Below are 13683 nucleotides of genomic sequence, written 5' to 3' on the forward strand. Positions count from 1 at the left end.
AGCTAGTGTGAAGTTGCTATATGATGACCTAGACGTATGGGATGGGGGGTGGTGGGAGGGAGGCTGAAGAGGGGGGATATATGTATATATATATATATATATATATATATAGCAGATTCATTTTGTTGTACAGCAGAAACTAACACAACATTATAAAGCAGCTATGCATGCATGTGTGCTAAGTCACTTCAGTTGTGTCCAACTCTTTGCAACCATACGAACTGTAACCTTCTAGGCTCCTCTGTCTATGGGATTCTCCAGGCAAGAATACTGAAGTGGGTTGCCACACCCTTCTTCAGGGATAAAGCAACTATACTCAAATTTTTTAAAAAGTAAAGCAGAAAGTTGAATAATTCTGAAAAATTGTAAATAAAATACAAGTCATACAACGTGAAAGATTTTGACCACTGATCACTTGATTCATTTCGGTTTTGAAAAGGCAGAAATGAAGAGAATTGCAAAGACACTCCAGGAGAGATAGAAAGTTATAGCAAACCAGGCATAGGGGTCTTCATGCAACTACTGTGTTAATGAGCACATCTTTATAACAGAAGAATGTTCAGGAAATTCAAATACTTCTAATATTGGAGCTGGTAATATTTTAACAGCTGTTGGCCATTTAGACAGCCTTTAAAAGCTCTGTTTTAGTGGGAAATGCTTGAGATTGTTTTAGGTGGAAGAATTACCTTGTAAGATAGACTTTAAATATATTCTCCAAATAGACATAGTATTTAAGTAGTTCAAATGTGCAAGTCTATGTCAGGTGAGTAAATAATTCTCAATAGACTGGACATTTATACTGTCTAGAAAATCCACTTTAAAATCAAATAATGATTAATGACAGGCATCTATTTTAATGCCACAAAGAATTTTTTAATGCTAGCATATTAAGTTTTTGGCAGAGATCCATGTTACATTAACTTGAAAACAGTTTCATTATTCAATTATGAAATGAGATACAGACAAATCTTACATATAGGGTTTTGTTTACTTAACACAGTAAAACTGTAATTCCAAGTTACAGAGACATTCATATAATGATATTCTTTACCTACTCACTAATAGCTTATATACTGGTGATAATAAGAATTGACAATGCTTTCCACTTATGACAATTATCAGTAACAACTTTCAATTAATTAAGTCAGAAATAATTAACATGCTGGTCATATTGTAATTCCAAATAAATATACCATATGCTTGCTGTAGGTAGTGCATATTTTATTTTTCAGACAGTACTGAAAAACTGTCCACTGTATAGCTGACTTTAAAAACTGAATAAACTAGGCCTAGTATCATGCACTTACATTCTCGGAGTGCCTTTATGTTATGTTTTAATGCGAATAAAGTCTAGTGTGTGCTCGGTCTCTCAGTCATGTCTGACTCTTTGCAACTCTGTGAACTGCAGCCTGCCAAGCTCCTCTGTCCTTGAGATTTCTCAGGCAAGAACACTGGAGTGGGTTGCTGTTTCCTCCTCCAGGGGCAAATAAAGCCTAAAGTTCTAGACAGTTAGAGTAAGCAGTCTTTGAATCTGCTTAGCCAAGGAAAATGGCTCTAAAAAAATGATTCCTTTCTTTTGTACAATATATCCAGGAGTGGAGTATGTTTCCATCTTATTTTCCAGTAACTTTTAGATCCTTGTTTCTAAACTGAATTCAGGGAAATGCCCAGAGAGCACAGGGAGAGCACCTCACTGTAGAACCTTCCACTGGCTCCTGCCTCACCAAGGGTCCCCCTCCCTTAGCAACCAGCGTGTCGTGTCTGATCACAGGGCTTCTTCCCAGTCATCCCCCCTGGTTCCCTTCCTGACAACTCACCTCTCCTGGATACTAACAATCACATTTCACTCTTTCCCATCCTCCCATGCTTCCCACCTCTCTCTCCTTGGAGGTGAAGAAAGGGGGAAAAGGAGAGGAGATTCAGTGTTGAGTGCTAAGACAATGCAAGCGGGTAATAAAATGGAAAAAAAAAAAAAACAACTAAGAATGATTAAATCAAGATGGGTATTGTAACAAAAAGAAGGAACACTCTAAAGAGTCTTCAACCTAATAACTATACATGGGCTAAATTCAAGAGTAAGACACCAGGTGATCTAAATAGGACCTGAAGTCATGGAGAAAGCAGTGATGTTCTAAGAACACAGCATCACTTTAGCTTCTGGAAGAATAAAACTGGCTGCACAAGTTCCTAAGATTACAAATTAAGGGAAAAGGGTCCACAGGCTTTATTCACATGGCTCATGTTTTCAACAAGAATAGAATGATAATCGAATGGAATCTGGTATATTTTCACCAGTTTAGCAGACTGTCTTCTAGGAATCTGGTTTGATCCAAGTTTTCGTCTCCAGCTGTAAGGGAAAAAAATACATAACATAAACACATCTTGTTTTTTACAAGAAGAAGACACAAGATGAAGAGAACTTCAGGAAGTAAACATTTGATCTGCCCCCTTACATTATGTCAACTCATGGCCTCTGCTACGGAATGCCCCCTAATTGGATTCTGATTGATTTTGTTAAAAAATTTCCTCCCTCAGCTTGGGACCCATCATAGAATTCATATCTAACATGTGGGTCGCCAAAGTGAATGAATTTACATGGTGTGTTTAGTAGAAATCCAAAATGGCCACATGTCTTTCTCTAAATATGCCTCATGTCTAAAATATTCACTAGTGGAACCGTGCACTCGCAGCAAGGTATTGTTTCTAATGCGTGCATGCATGCTAATTTACTTTAGTCATGTCTGACTCTGTGCGACCCTATGGACTGTAGCCTGCCAGGCTCCTCTGTCCATGGGATTCTCCAGGCAAGAATACTGGAGTTGGTTGCCATGACTTCCTCCAGGGGATCTTCTGATCCAGGAATCAAACCTGAGTCTTTTACATCTCCTGCACTGGCTGGCAGATTCTTTACCACTAGCACCACCTGGGAAGTCCCACTGTTTCTATATTTCCTATTAAAATGCACTCTGGTTAGGAAAGATGCCAAAGGAACACATATTCACTTATTAGCTGAACTAGAGGCCTGGGGTGGAAGGAATACAAAAAGAAGGGACATTTGTTAGTTGGATGGGACTGTAAAACTTCAGAGCAGGAGGAATCACTTCTTGTGTAGGAACATACTGAGAGGACACTAGGCTCCTAGAATTAAAACTGGGTCTCAGGGCTGAAACTGACAATGCGGAAGGGAGAGGAAGTTACCAGAGGTAAATTTCACTGTTCATTTTGTCTAAGGTCATCTCTAGAGAAAACCACTTTCCTCTAGTTAGTAACATTATAGTTGGAATATCTCAGTTAGTTTAATCTGAATTGCTATCAAACTTCAAAGTACTGCAGGTAATCAGCTGCTCTATTTACTCTTTAAATTAAAACATTAAAAAATTTATTATAGTGTTAGTTTCTTCTGTATAGCAAAGTGAATCAGTTACACATTTACATGTATCCACTTCTTTTCCCATATAGGTCATTACAGAGTATTGAGTAGAGTTCTCTGTGCTATACTGCTGCTGCTGCTGCTGCTAAGTTGCTTCAGTCGTGTCTGACTCTGTGCGACCCCATAGACGGCAGCCCACCAGGCTCCCCCATCCCTGGGAGTCTCCAGGCAAGAACACTTGAGTGGGTTGCCATTTCTTTCTCCGCTGTGATATACAGTAGGTCCTTAATAGTTATCTGTTTTATATAGGGTAGTGTATATTTAAAGGGAGAAGGCAATGGCACCCCACTCCAGTATTCTTGCCTGGAAAATCCCATGGACGGAGGAGCCTGGTTGGCTGCAGTCCATGGGGTCACTAAGAGTCGGACACGACTGAGCGACTTCACTTTCACTTTTCACTTTCCTGCATTGGAGAAGGAAATGGCAACCCACTCCACTGTTCTTGCCTGGAGAATCCCAGGGACGGGGGAGCCTGGTGGGCTGCCATCTCTGGGGTGGCACAGAGGCGGACACGACTGAAGTGACTTAGCAGCAGCAGCAGCAGTGTATTTAAAGGAAAGGAAAAATAAGCCAAGAAAGGAATCATCCCTGTATATCCTCCATTAAAATAATAATCCACTACTTAAAATAAGGGCTTCCCTTGTGGCTCATCTGGTAAAGAATCTGCCTGCAATGTGCGAGACCTGGATTTGATCCCTGGGTTGGGAAGATCCCCTGGAAAAGGGAAAGTCTATCTACTCCACTACTCTGGCCTGAAGAATTCCCATGGGGTCGCAAAGAGTCAGTCCAAATCATATCTAGGGACTTCAGAATAAAAATATAAAGATGAACACTGATTAATCTATCATGTAAGAATCCAAAATTTCCCATCAATTTAGACTAATAAAATTTTGCTTTCTAATTTCATCATCAGAGACAAGCCACTTCAGAAACTTAAAGAACTAAAAACTTGAATTTATTTTTCCAAAAGACCTGAAATGGAGACCTAGAGTCAAATCCTTCTGTAGTTTCTAATGAAGATCCTTCTCTTCCTCTTTATTTTTAAAAAATATTTATTAATTTAGTTGGCTGTGCTACGTCTGGGTTGTGGCATGTGGGATCTAGTTCCCTGACCAGAAGCCCCCTGCCTTGGGAGCTCCAAGTCTTAGACACTGGACTGTCAGGGAAGTTTACCTTCTCTTTCTCTTTAAAACGAGCTCTCCTTCCTCCCTTCCAGCTCACTTTCCTTTCTGGCTCTGCAAATCTTCCCAGCAATGAAATCTCAGACTTCATGATCCCCTCATCTCTACTTGTGCTATCCTCATCTGACTTCAAAAATCACTAAGAATGCCAAATGTTGGATGCAGCATCTTCTACCCATGACTCAACTATTTCTCATCTTTTCATTGCAAGAATTCTGAAGGCCATGCCAGCACACACCCACTTTCTTTTAACTCTGCAGTTTAATTTCCTTTCCCAAATTCCCTCCAAACAAGGTTTCAGAATGGGCATAGCAGCAGTAAATCATACCACTGGGCAGGGCAAGGGAAAGATTTGTGAACTGCAATTTATTTTATTATTATTTAATTGAAAAAAATTTAAATTGGAGGATGACTGCTTTACAATGCTGTGTTAGTTTCTGCTGTACAGTGTGAATCAGTTATAAGTATACATACATCCCCTCCCTCTTGAGCCTCCCTCCCATGCCCCCATCCCACTCCTCTTTAACGACCCTTCCTACCCAACACAATCTTCTTCCTCCTTTGATTTCTCTACTCTTACTAAGCATTCTGCTATATTTGATAGTTCCCTGTGCTATGCAGTAAGACCTGGTTGCTTATCCATTCTGTGTTATGCTTTTAGCAAATAGTTACCCTGTGTTATCTGCTCTCCTTGTGGTATGCCTCAGCATAGAGCCTCCATTCCTGCTGACCTCATGACTCCACTCCCGAATGACTGCCTTAGTTTCTCACTGACTCCCCTCTCCAGCCTTCCTCTTATCACCATCCGTTTGAGAGACGGCAAGAGTTACAGATGCCCACAGCCGTGAGTTAAACTCCCCATATCACTTCTTCTAACCGCGTGGCCTTAGGAAAGGATATACACCCCAGAAAGGTTCAGTTTTCTGAGCTACAAGGATGACATTAACATCTGATGCACGGTAGATGTTCTCATATTGTAACTATTGTTCATGCTCTGATGGTTACCCTATAAGCCATAACCAGTTACATCTTCCTTTATCATGTTCCCTCTCTGCTAAAAATCCATAGACCATGTGATTAATTCTCTGATGAAGAACCAGCTACCTCCTATTTCTCAGCCCAGTTCTAGTATGTCCCTGCCTCCTGAGAATAGGCAAGCTACTCAATCTTTCTGTGCTTCTATTTCCTCATCTGTAAAGTACGGATGATAATGGTGGGTAATCTTAGGAGGTAATTCACTTAGTACGGATGAATCAATTATTAATAAATGTATTGGGCTTCCCAGGTGGTGCTAATGGTAAAGAATCTGCCTGACAATGCAGGAGATGCTGTCTTAACCACTGGACCACCACTTCTCCACCACCATCTCCTTCTCATTTTTTCTTTTTTGTTTAACCTGCTTTTTTCTCTATCTGCCACAGTGCCTGGCACCTAGCAGACATCAATGCAGATTTGCTGAATTAAATAGTACAACCTCCTCCACGCAACCAAGTCAACTCCCATCTTGCTCTGAGTTCAAAAGACCTCTTTATCCCTGTCTTTTCAATTTGCTTCTTGTAGGGTTGTTTTTGTTTTGTTTTTCCACAACAAAGCCATAAGTTTGAAGCCAGAAAGAACCTCCTGCTCTCTTCCTTTCCCAGACATCGCCCATCCAATACCAGGCAGTGAGCATAGGGTTTTCTTCATCAGCAAAGTGTCAGAGCAGCAGGCCAGCAGTTTGTGCTCTGACCCACCAGGGAGTTTACCAGGTGGCTCAGTGGTACAGAATCCACCTGCCAAGTCAGGAGATGCCGGCTTGATCCCTCAGTCAGGAAGATCCCTGGGAGGAAGAAATGGCAATCCACTCTAGAATTCTTGCCTGGGAAATCCCATGGACAGAGGAGTCTGGTCAGCTACAGTCCATGGGGTCTCAGAGTCAGGCACGACTGAGCACACACTACTCACTGTATTTTTTTAAATACATTTTATCATTTAAATCATATCATAAATATGGCATCATTACAGTTTTTGAGAGCAAAATGTCTAGGTCTATTTATTATGCTTTGATGACCTCTATTGTTAACACTAATAAAAAATTACATACTTTGTTTCATTTGGCTCTTAGAGCAACCCTGCCCATGGATGTCATTATTCCTTTTTAGCAATAATGACACTAAAGCCACCCAGATAGGAAAACAGTCAGGCCAGGATTTGAACCCAGTCCTGTTATATTCCAAAGTCCAGGCTAATGTGTTACAAGATGCCTTAATGCAAATAGTGGTTTTAATGCCACAGGGACAGAGAGTCTCTATTTGAAGATCACATCTAATCCTGGCATGCAAGAAGCTGTATGTGTGCATGCTGAGTTGCTCAGTCATGTCCGACTCTTTGCGACCCTGTGGACCGCAGCCCACTAGTTTCCTCTGTCCATGGGAGTTTTCAGGAAAGAATACTGGAGTGGGTTGCCATTTTCCTCTTACAGGGGATCTTCCCAACCCAGAGATCAAACCTGAGTATCCCTGTGTCTCCTGCACCGCAGACAGATTCTTTAACCACCGAGCCATTGGGAAAATCCAAGAAGTTGAATAGTGAAACACAAATCACACAAGTTTAGCATTTAGCATCAGAACTAGCCCGTATCTTTTAGGGTGAACCATATGAAACTGCCCTGTTTGTAAGTTAAACATGAATGATTTTCAGCTATTTCATTTGCTTCAAATTTTAATAGCAAGTAATTGGATTTGTGAGTACTTGGCCTCAGTTTTTTCAAATATAAAATAATGAAGTTGGCGTCTCTAGGGTTCTAAGAGAAATAAAAGCTCCAAAAGGCTATGGATTATGGAATTAACGTGAAATCCCACCATCTCATCAAGGAAATGTTTTTACATTCTTGGGACTCACTATAATGAAAAATATGGTAGTCTGTAAATAATAAACATCTCTGAATTTCTGATGGCCTGGGCAACTGGTAATTATTTTTTAAAATCTAAATAAATAAAAGCAACTTTGTTGTATTCAACACAGAATTTCCAAAGCACTCAAAGCTTCTCTGTCCTGCAGTTAAAAGAGTTCACTATGCTCGTACCTTCTTGTGGTTTCTGCAAAAAAGCCAATAGTACAGCTGCTGCCTCTGGAAGAGTTAGTTGTTGGGAATTTGGGCTTCGTCTTTCTGGAGAAATGAAAAAACATATACAGGTTCTATTAGCATTTAAGCATTCATATAAGTAAGTAACTGTTAGTTGCTCAGTTGTATCCAACTCCACAACCTCATGGAGCCCACCAGGCTCCTCTATCCATGGGATTCCCCAGGCAAGAATACTAGAGTGGGTTGTCATTCCCTTCTCCAGGGCATCTTCCCGACCCTAGGATAAAATCCTGGTCTCCTGCAGTGCAGGCAGATTCTTTACCATCTGTCACCAGGGATTCCTAAATATTCATATAGATAAGTCTTATTCCACTATGCTATAATACTAGAAAAATCTCTGTGAAATAGCTTTTTGATTGCTCAGCAAAGAGCCCCTTGCACAGACTGATTTTTACAAGTTGAAACATTTCACACTTTCCTTGGACATTACTTACAGTTGGTTATATTATGACAGGGAATGGAAGAGAATTTAAACTATATACTACAGCAAATTTCACTAAAGCAAGGAGGATTAAGATAAAGAGCCCAGGAGGAATTTTCCCCCTCAGAGGTTAAAATGGGAAACCTGAGTGGAAAAGTTTAGAGGGGACTCTGCCTGGAGTCTGATCCCTGGGTCAAGAAGATCCCCTGGAGGAGGAAATGGCAACTCACTCTAGTGAGTTTTTCTGCCTGGAGAATTCCTTGGACCAAGGAGCCCGGTGGGGTTGCAAGAGTCAAACAGGGCTGAACGACTAACACACACACACACACACACACACACACACACACACACACACACACAGCCTGGAGTCTAGTTCTTTCTGACTCCTTTCAAAGCAGTTTGAGAAAATAATCTACCTTTTGGGCCACATATAAGGCAATTATTTGACTGAAAGAGAATCTGAAAAATATTCAAAACTATTTCAAACCTAAGTTGATGGAAGACAGACCGTCCTGATTCAACACAAACCACGATTTTTGGGGATCTACAGAAGTGGGAAAACAAACCTTACCCTCCTACAGTAAATAAGGTGCCGGCTTGAAGAAGGAAAATCAAAATTTGACAAGCACCTACTACGTGCTCAAAACAGTATTTGGTATTTTTCAAAACGAGTAGACTTGGTAATTTTCAGCAATCTTGAATGCTTATCAAAATGAATGATATTGCTATTTTTTAATCCAACGGCGTGGAAAGTTTATCATGAAAGAGTCTCCGGCTCCATCCTTAAAGGCCCCCCACTTCTTCACTATCTCTGGCTTTGAACCTTTTGATAGTTCTTTTCAGTAATAAAACAAAGGCGTTTGAAGTTTTTAGGCAAAGCACTATTATAATAATGACGACGATAACATTTGTAACAACAGAATTTAAAGGAAATCTTGAAAAGACCCTGCGTTAAACGAGAGGCTCATTTCTAGGGGCAGGCGCACAGCTCTCATACCCGTCCTGACCTCTCCGCCCTTCCCCCCGCCCCGCCACTCCCCCCGTCCCCGGCTGTCTGGAGCGGAACCCCGGCTCCCGCCACCGGATCTCTATCCTTAAGGTCAGCCGGCCCCGGCGTGGCCGGCTCTCCCTTGGGCGGCCCCGGAGCCCGCCTTCCCCGGGGCGGAGTGCGCCCTCCCGACCAGCGCGGTCTTCCGGCGCCCGCGGCCTCCTGGATCCCGCGCACTCACCGAGCGGCGGCCGGTCGGAGAGGTCCTTCCTCCGGCTCTGGTCGGAAAGGAAGCGGCGCCCCTCTGCCAAGGCGAGACAAGGGCTCAGCGCCCGCCCGGCCCGGCCGGTGGGAGTTTCCGGACCAGGAGCGGGCGAGCCGGGGCGGCGAGGCCCGTGCTCCCACCCGGGGCGCGCGGGGCTGCAGGCCTTCGGGCCCCCGGGTCCCCGGGTCCCCAGCGCGGTAGGGGGAAGAGACCACCGGGAAAGCCGCGCGCCTTCCCCAGCGCTTCGGAAGGGGCGGCGGTCTCGCTCACCAGCCAGGGCGGTGTGCCTGGGAAACCCCAATCTTGCTTTGAGCAAGAGCCAACTACCTTCCGGTTTTGGTTAGAGGATTTCTGATTATCCTCCCCACCCCACCCCCACCTCCACCCCCGACCTTTCTCCTTGATTAACTGAGACCAGGATGACCTCAATTATTTATGGGAACAACCTCGATAGTATTCTCTCTCCTCAGGTCTCCATCTGTCCCACGGATTCATGCGCCCCTTTAAGGGCCTTTAAGGCTCTTTAAGCGCCCCTTTAAGGCTCTCCCTTTACCACTGTCAGAAGAGCAAAGTGTTTGGAACATACGTGCACCCTTCAGGTAGAGCATAGCTTGAGGAGTCCAGTTCCTTCTCTCAAAGAGTCTCTACAACCCAAGAAGAGGAAAGCAGTTAGTGAGGCGTTGCTGCCCAGCCCAGCATTAGAAATAAACCAGAAGGGAGGGGAGGGAACGAAAGAAAGGGAAGGGAAGGAAGGAGAAGAAAGAAGGAAAAGAAGGGAAGAAATAGAGGGGAGGGAAGAAGGAAGGAAGGAGGCACCCAGCGCATAGAGGAGCCCCAATTTTTGCTTGTGATTACCTGCGGAGCACTGTTGCAATTTCCCATGAAAGAAAACACCAGGAAGAGGGTCAAGGTCATTACCACCAGACTTTTGAATCCCTGCATGAAAAGATCAAAGTTATTTCTGTGCCTATAGAATCTTCTACTTTTTTCCTTCGCTCCTGGACAATTACACCCCCCCACCTTTTTTTTTTTTTTTGTGCTATGTTCTGTTTTAGCACTCAGAGTGTAGGGGGGAAGGGAGTTCCCCAGTTTATCATCTAGTTAATTCACAAAAAGATCTTTTAAAAAAATTATTTAGAAATATTTTAATTATTTAACCCAAACGAGGATTTAAGAGAATAAGTGAATTTTTTTCTTTGTAAAATCAAATGAATCTGATATTTTAAGGGCATAATGTTTGACTCTGAAATACATTAAACATGAAAGAGTTAAAAAAAAAACTATACAGCTTTTTATAAAATAGCTAAAAAGTCTCAAATAAAACTTTTCCTTACCTTCATGTTCTGCACCTTTCCAGAAGCTGCAATAACTAGAACTTAGCCTGTGAGTTTTCCAAGTCTTGTTCTGAGAGTGGGGCTTTTAAATCTCAGTGTCAAGGATCCCTCCTGATGTTGCATAGAGTTGGTGTCTGCAGGGACTTCCTGTCAATCTTCAAGATTGAGAGCATCTGATGACTCCTCCAGGGAGATTCAGTTGCAGGAAGTGGAAAAATGATTGATGGGTGAACATCATTTACTGCCCACATCAGCCAGGAGATATTCTGAGTATATCAGCATCATAACCTTTGGTTTTCTTACTAGATTTTCAAGGCATTATTATTATTATTATTATTAAAAGAATGTTTAATAACCCCAGGCAGAATCAAAAGTAAATGAACAAAACTTGTCTTAGATAACTAGCTATCAAGCTATCACCAGTGAGTAAAGATGAGTCATTTGGATAGGAATGAAAAGGTTAGGGAATCTCAATGGAATATGACATCAGTCATTCACTTAATTCAGTTATTTAACAAATATTTATGGAATGCCTACTGTGTATCAGACATCCCACGGGACACAAACATGAATCAAAAAGACAAGTTTCTGCTAGTTTAGGGAAGGTAAAAATCAAAAGGGATCTGGAAGGATAAGGTGGAGTCAGAATGGGATAAGCTGGCATGGATTTAGTATTGCTGACATTCTAGGCAGAAGAAAAATGCAAAATCTTGGGATGGCAAAGAGCTTGGCTTGTTTGAAGAACAGGAAGGTGATCAATGGAGCAAAGTTGTGTAGGGGTCTGGAGAGGGTGCTATGAATTGAGGATGGAGAGGAAGAAATGGGCCAGTTCAAATGTCAGTTTGGGAATAAGCAAAAGATGATGATGGCTTAGACTAGGGGAGTGCTTGTAGGGAATGGAGAACTGTAATGAATTTGGGCGGTAGAAAATATGGACTTGTAGATAAATGTGATACGAGAGTTTAAGAAAAATAAATCAAGGATGATTCTGAGATTTTTGGCTTAAATACCAGATGAATGATGAAGCCCTAATTGGAGGGACTTCATAAGGAACCAATTTAGAGAGGGAAATTAAGAATTCTCTTTGGACATATTAAAATTAAAATATGTATTAGACATACATGGAGAAGTACAAAGTAAGCAGTTGCAGATGCAAAACTCTAGAGCTCAGCAAACAGGTCTGTAGATTTTTTTCTAAAGGCAAGAATTATCAGATTTGAGAATTTTAAGCCAGGAAAAAATTGAAATTGAAAGAATACTTAGGGAGTGAATGGAGTTAGAGAGGAAGAGATAGAGCTCTGAAAACAAATATACAGAGATTGAGCAGAGGGAAAGTCAGCAAAGGAAGCTGAGCAGAAGCAATTGGAAAAAAGTGAAATTCCAAGAGACCATAAGATCATGGGAGCTGGGAGAATACCCAATAACACTGCAAGGTTAAACTGTGTGAGCTGAGAAGTGTCTGCTGGATTGGAAATATGATGGCTTTTGAGGAACAATGCTAGATTGGGTGGAATAGGATATGAGGAAATAAAGACCAGTGTGGACAATCTTTTTTAACTTCACCAAAAGGGGGAAAGGAAAAAATAAACTTTGAAAAAAGATAAATGAGTGTGGTAGAAATGGGATTATTTATTTTTTTTAACCTTTCAATAACATCTGAATCCTTTTTTTTTTTTTTTTGAATCCTTTTAATTGAAGGAAATTTCTGAAATTCCCTAAACTATAAATTATGACTTTTGGTGGGAAGCAGTGTCCTGCCTCTATTGTAGATGCTGAACATGTCAGATACTCCTTCCCAGTCTCCCTATCAGGTAGAGTGTGGGCATGATACAGGCTTCACCAATCAGATGTACCCACTTGGATGGAGACTGGAGCTGGGAGGGAATACGTGGGGAGTGGGAGAAGCACTTTCTGGTGCAGCAGTGGTTGTGGGATGCTCAAGTTTGTGTGGGCAATACTGGCTACAATGCTAGTGACAGATTCCTGCATGCAGTGCTGAGGAGGTAGCGATCCACCTGCAGTGTCCTTTTAAGAAAGTCCTCTTTTGCTTAAATCAACCAGGTTTGTTGGTTTCTTTTGATGACCATTTGCAGAACCTGTATGCTGATGGAGATGATCGGCAGAGGAGGAAAAATTGATCATACGGAAGAGAACTGCAAAAAGGAATTTGGAGAAGGCAAGAGGGCTATGACCCAAATATGTACAGTTCAGTTCAGTCACTCAGTTGTGTCCGACTCTTTCAACCCCATCGACTGCAGCACGCCAGGCTTCCCTGTTGATCACCAATTCCCAGAGCTTGCTCAAACACATGTCCATCGAGTCAGTGATGCCATCCAACCATCTCATCTTCTGTCGTCCCCTTCTCCTCCTGCCTTCAGTCTTTCCTAGCATAAGAGTCTTTTCCAATAAGTCCGTTCTTCGCATCAGGTGGCCAAAGTATTGGAGTTTCAGCTTCAGCATCAGTCCTTCCAATGAATACTCAGGACTAGTTTCCTTTAGGATTGACTGGTTTGATCTCCTTGCTGTCCGAGGGACTCTCAAGAGTCTTCTCCAACACCACAGCTCAAAAGCATCAATTCTTTGGCACTCAGCTTTCTTTATGGTCCAACTCTCACATCCATACATGACTACTGGAAAAACCATACCTTTGATTAGACGGACCTTTGTCGGCAAAGTAATATTTCTGCTTTTTAATATGCTGTCTAGGTTGGTCATACCTTTTCTTCCAAGGAGCAAGTGTCTTTTAATTTCATGGCTGCAGTCACCATCTGCAGTGATTTTGGAGCCCAAGAAAATAAAGTCTGTCACTGTTTCCAATGTTTCCCATCTATTTGCCATGAAGTGATGAGACCAGATGCCATGATCTTAGTTTTTTGAATGTTGAGTTTTAAGCCAGCTTTTTCACTCTCCTCTTTCACTTTCAGCAAGACTTTCTTTAGT

At 42.1% G+C, this 13683-nt stretch overlaps 1 protein-coding gene across 2 annotated transcripts; it reads right to left on the minus strand.

Annotated features, from left to right (window-relative positions):
* Positions 1 to 851: 851 nt before the first annotated feature.
* On the minus strand, positions 852 to 10818 carry SPX (spexin hormone). Of its 2 annotated transcripts, NM_001075407.1 has the most exon segments (6): positions 1207 to 2347; positions 7676 to 7759; positions 9386 to 9448; positions 9996 to 10053; positions 10265 to 10345; positions 10744 to 10818. In NM_001075407.1, coding segments are annotated over 6 exon segments (351 nt in total). In that variant the 5' UTR covers positions 10750 to 10818; the 3' UTR covers positions 1207 to 2288.
* Positions 10819 to 13683: the final 2865 nt, after the last annotated feature.

The sequence above is a fragment of the Bos taurus genome, chromosome 5 (genome assembly GCF_002263795.3).
Source record: "Bos taurus isolate L1 Dominette 01449 registration number 42190680 breed Hereford chromosome 5, ARS-UCD2.0, whole genome shotgun sequence".
Taxonomy (NCBI): Eukaryota; Metazoa; Chordata; class Mammalia; order Artiodactyla; family Bovidae; genus Bos; species Bos taurus.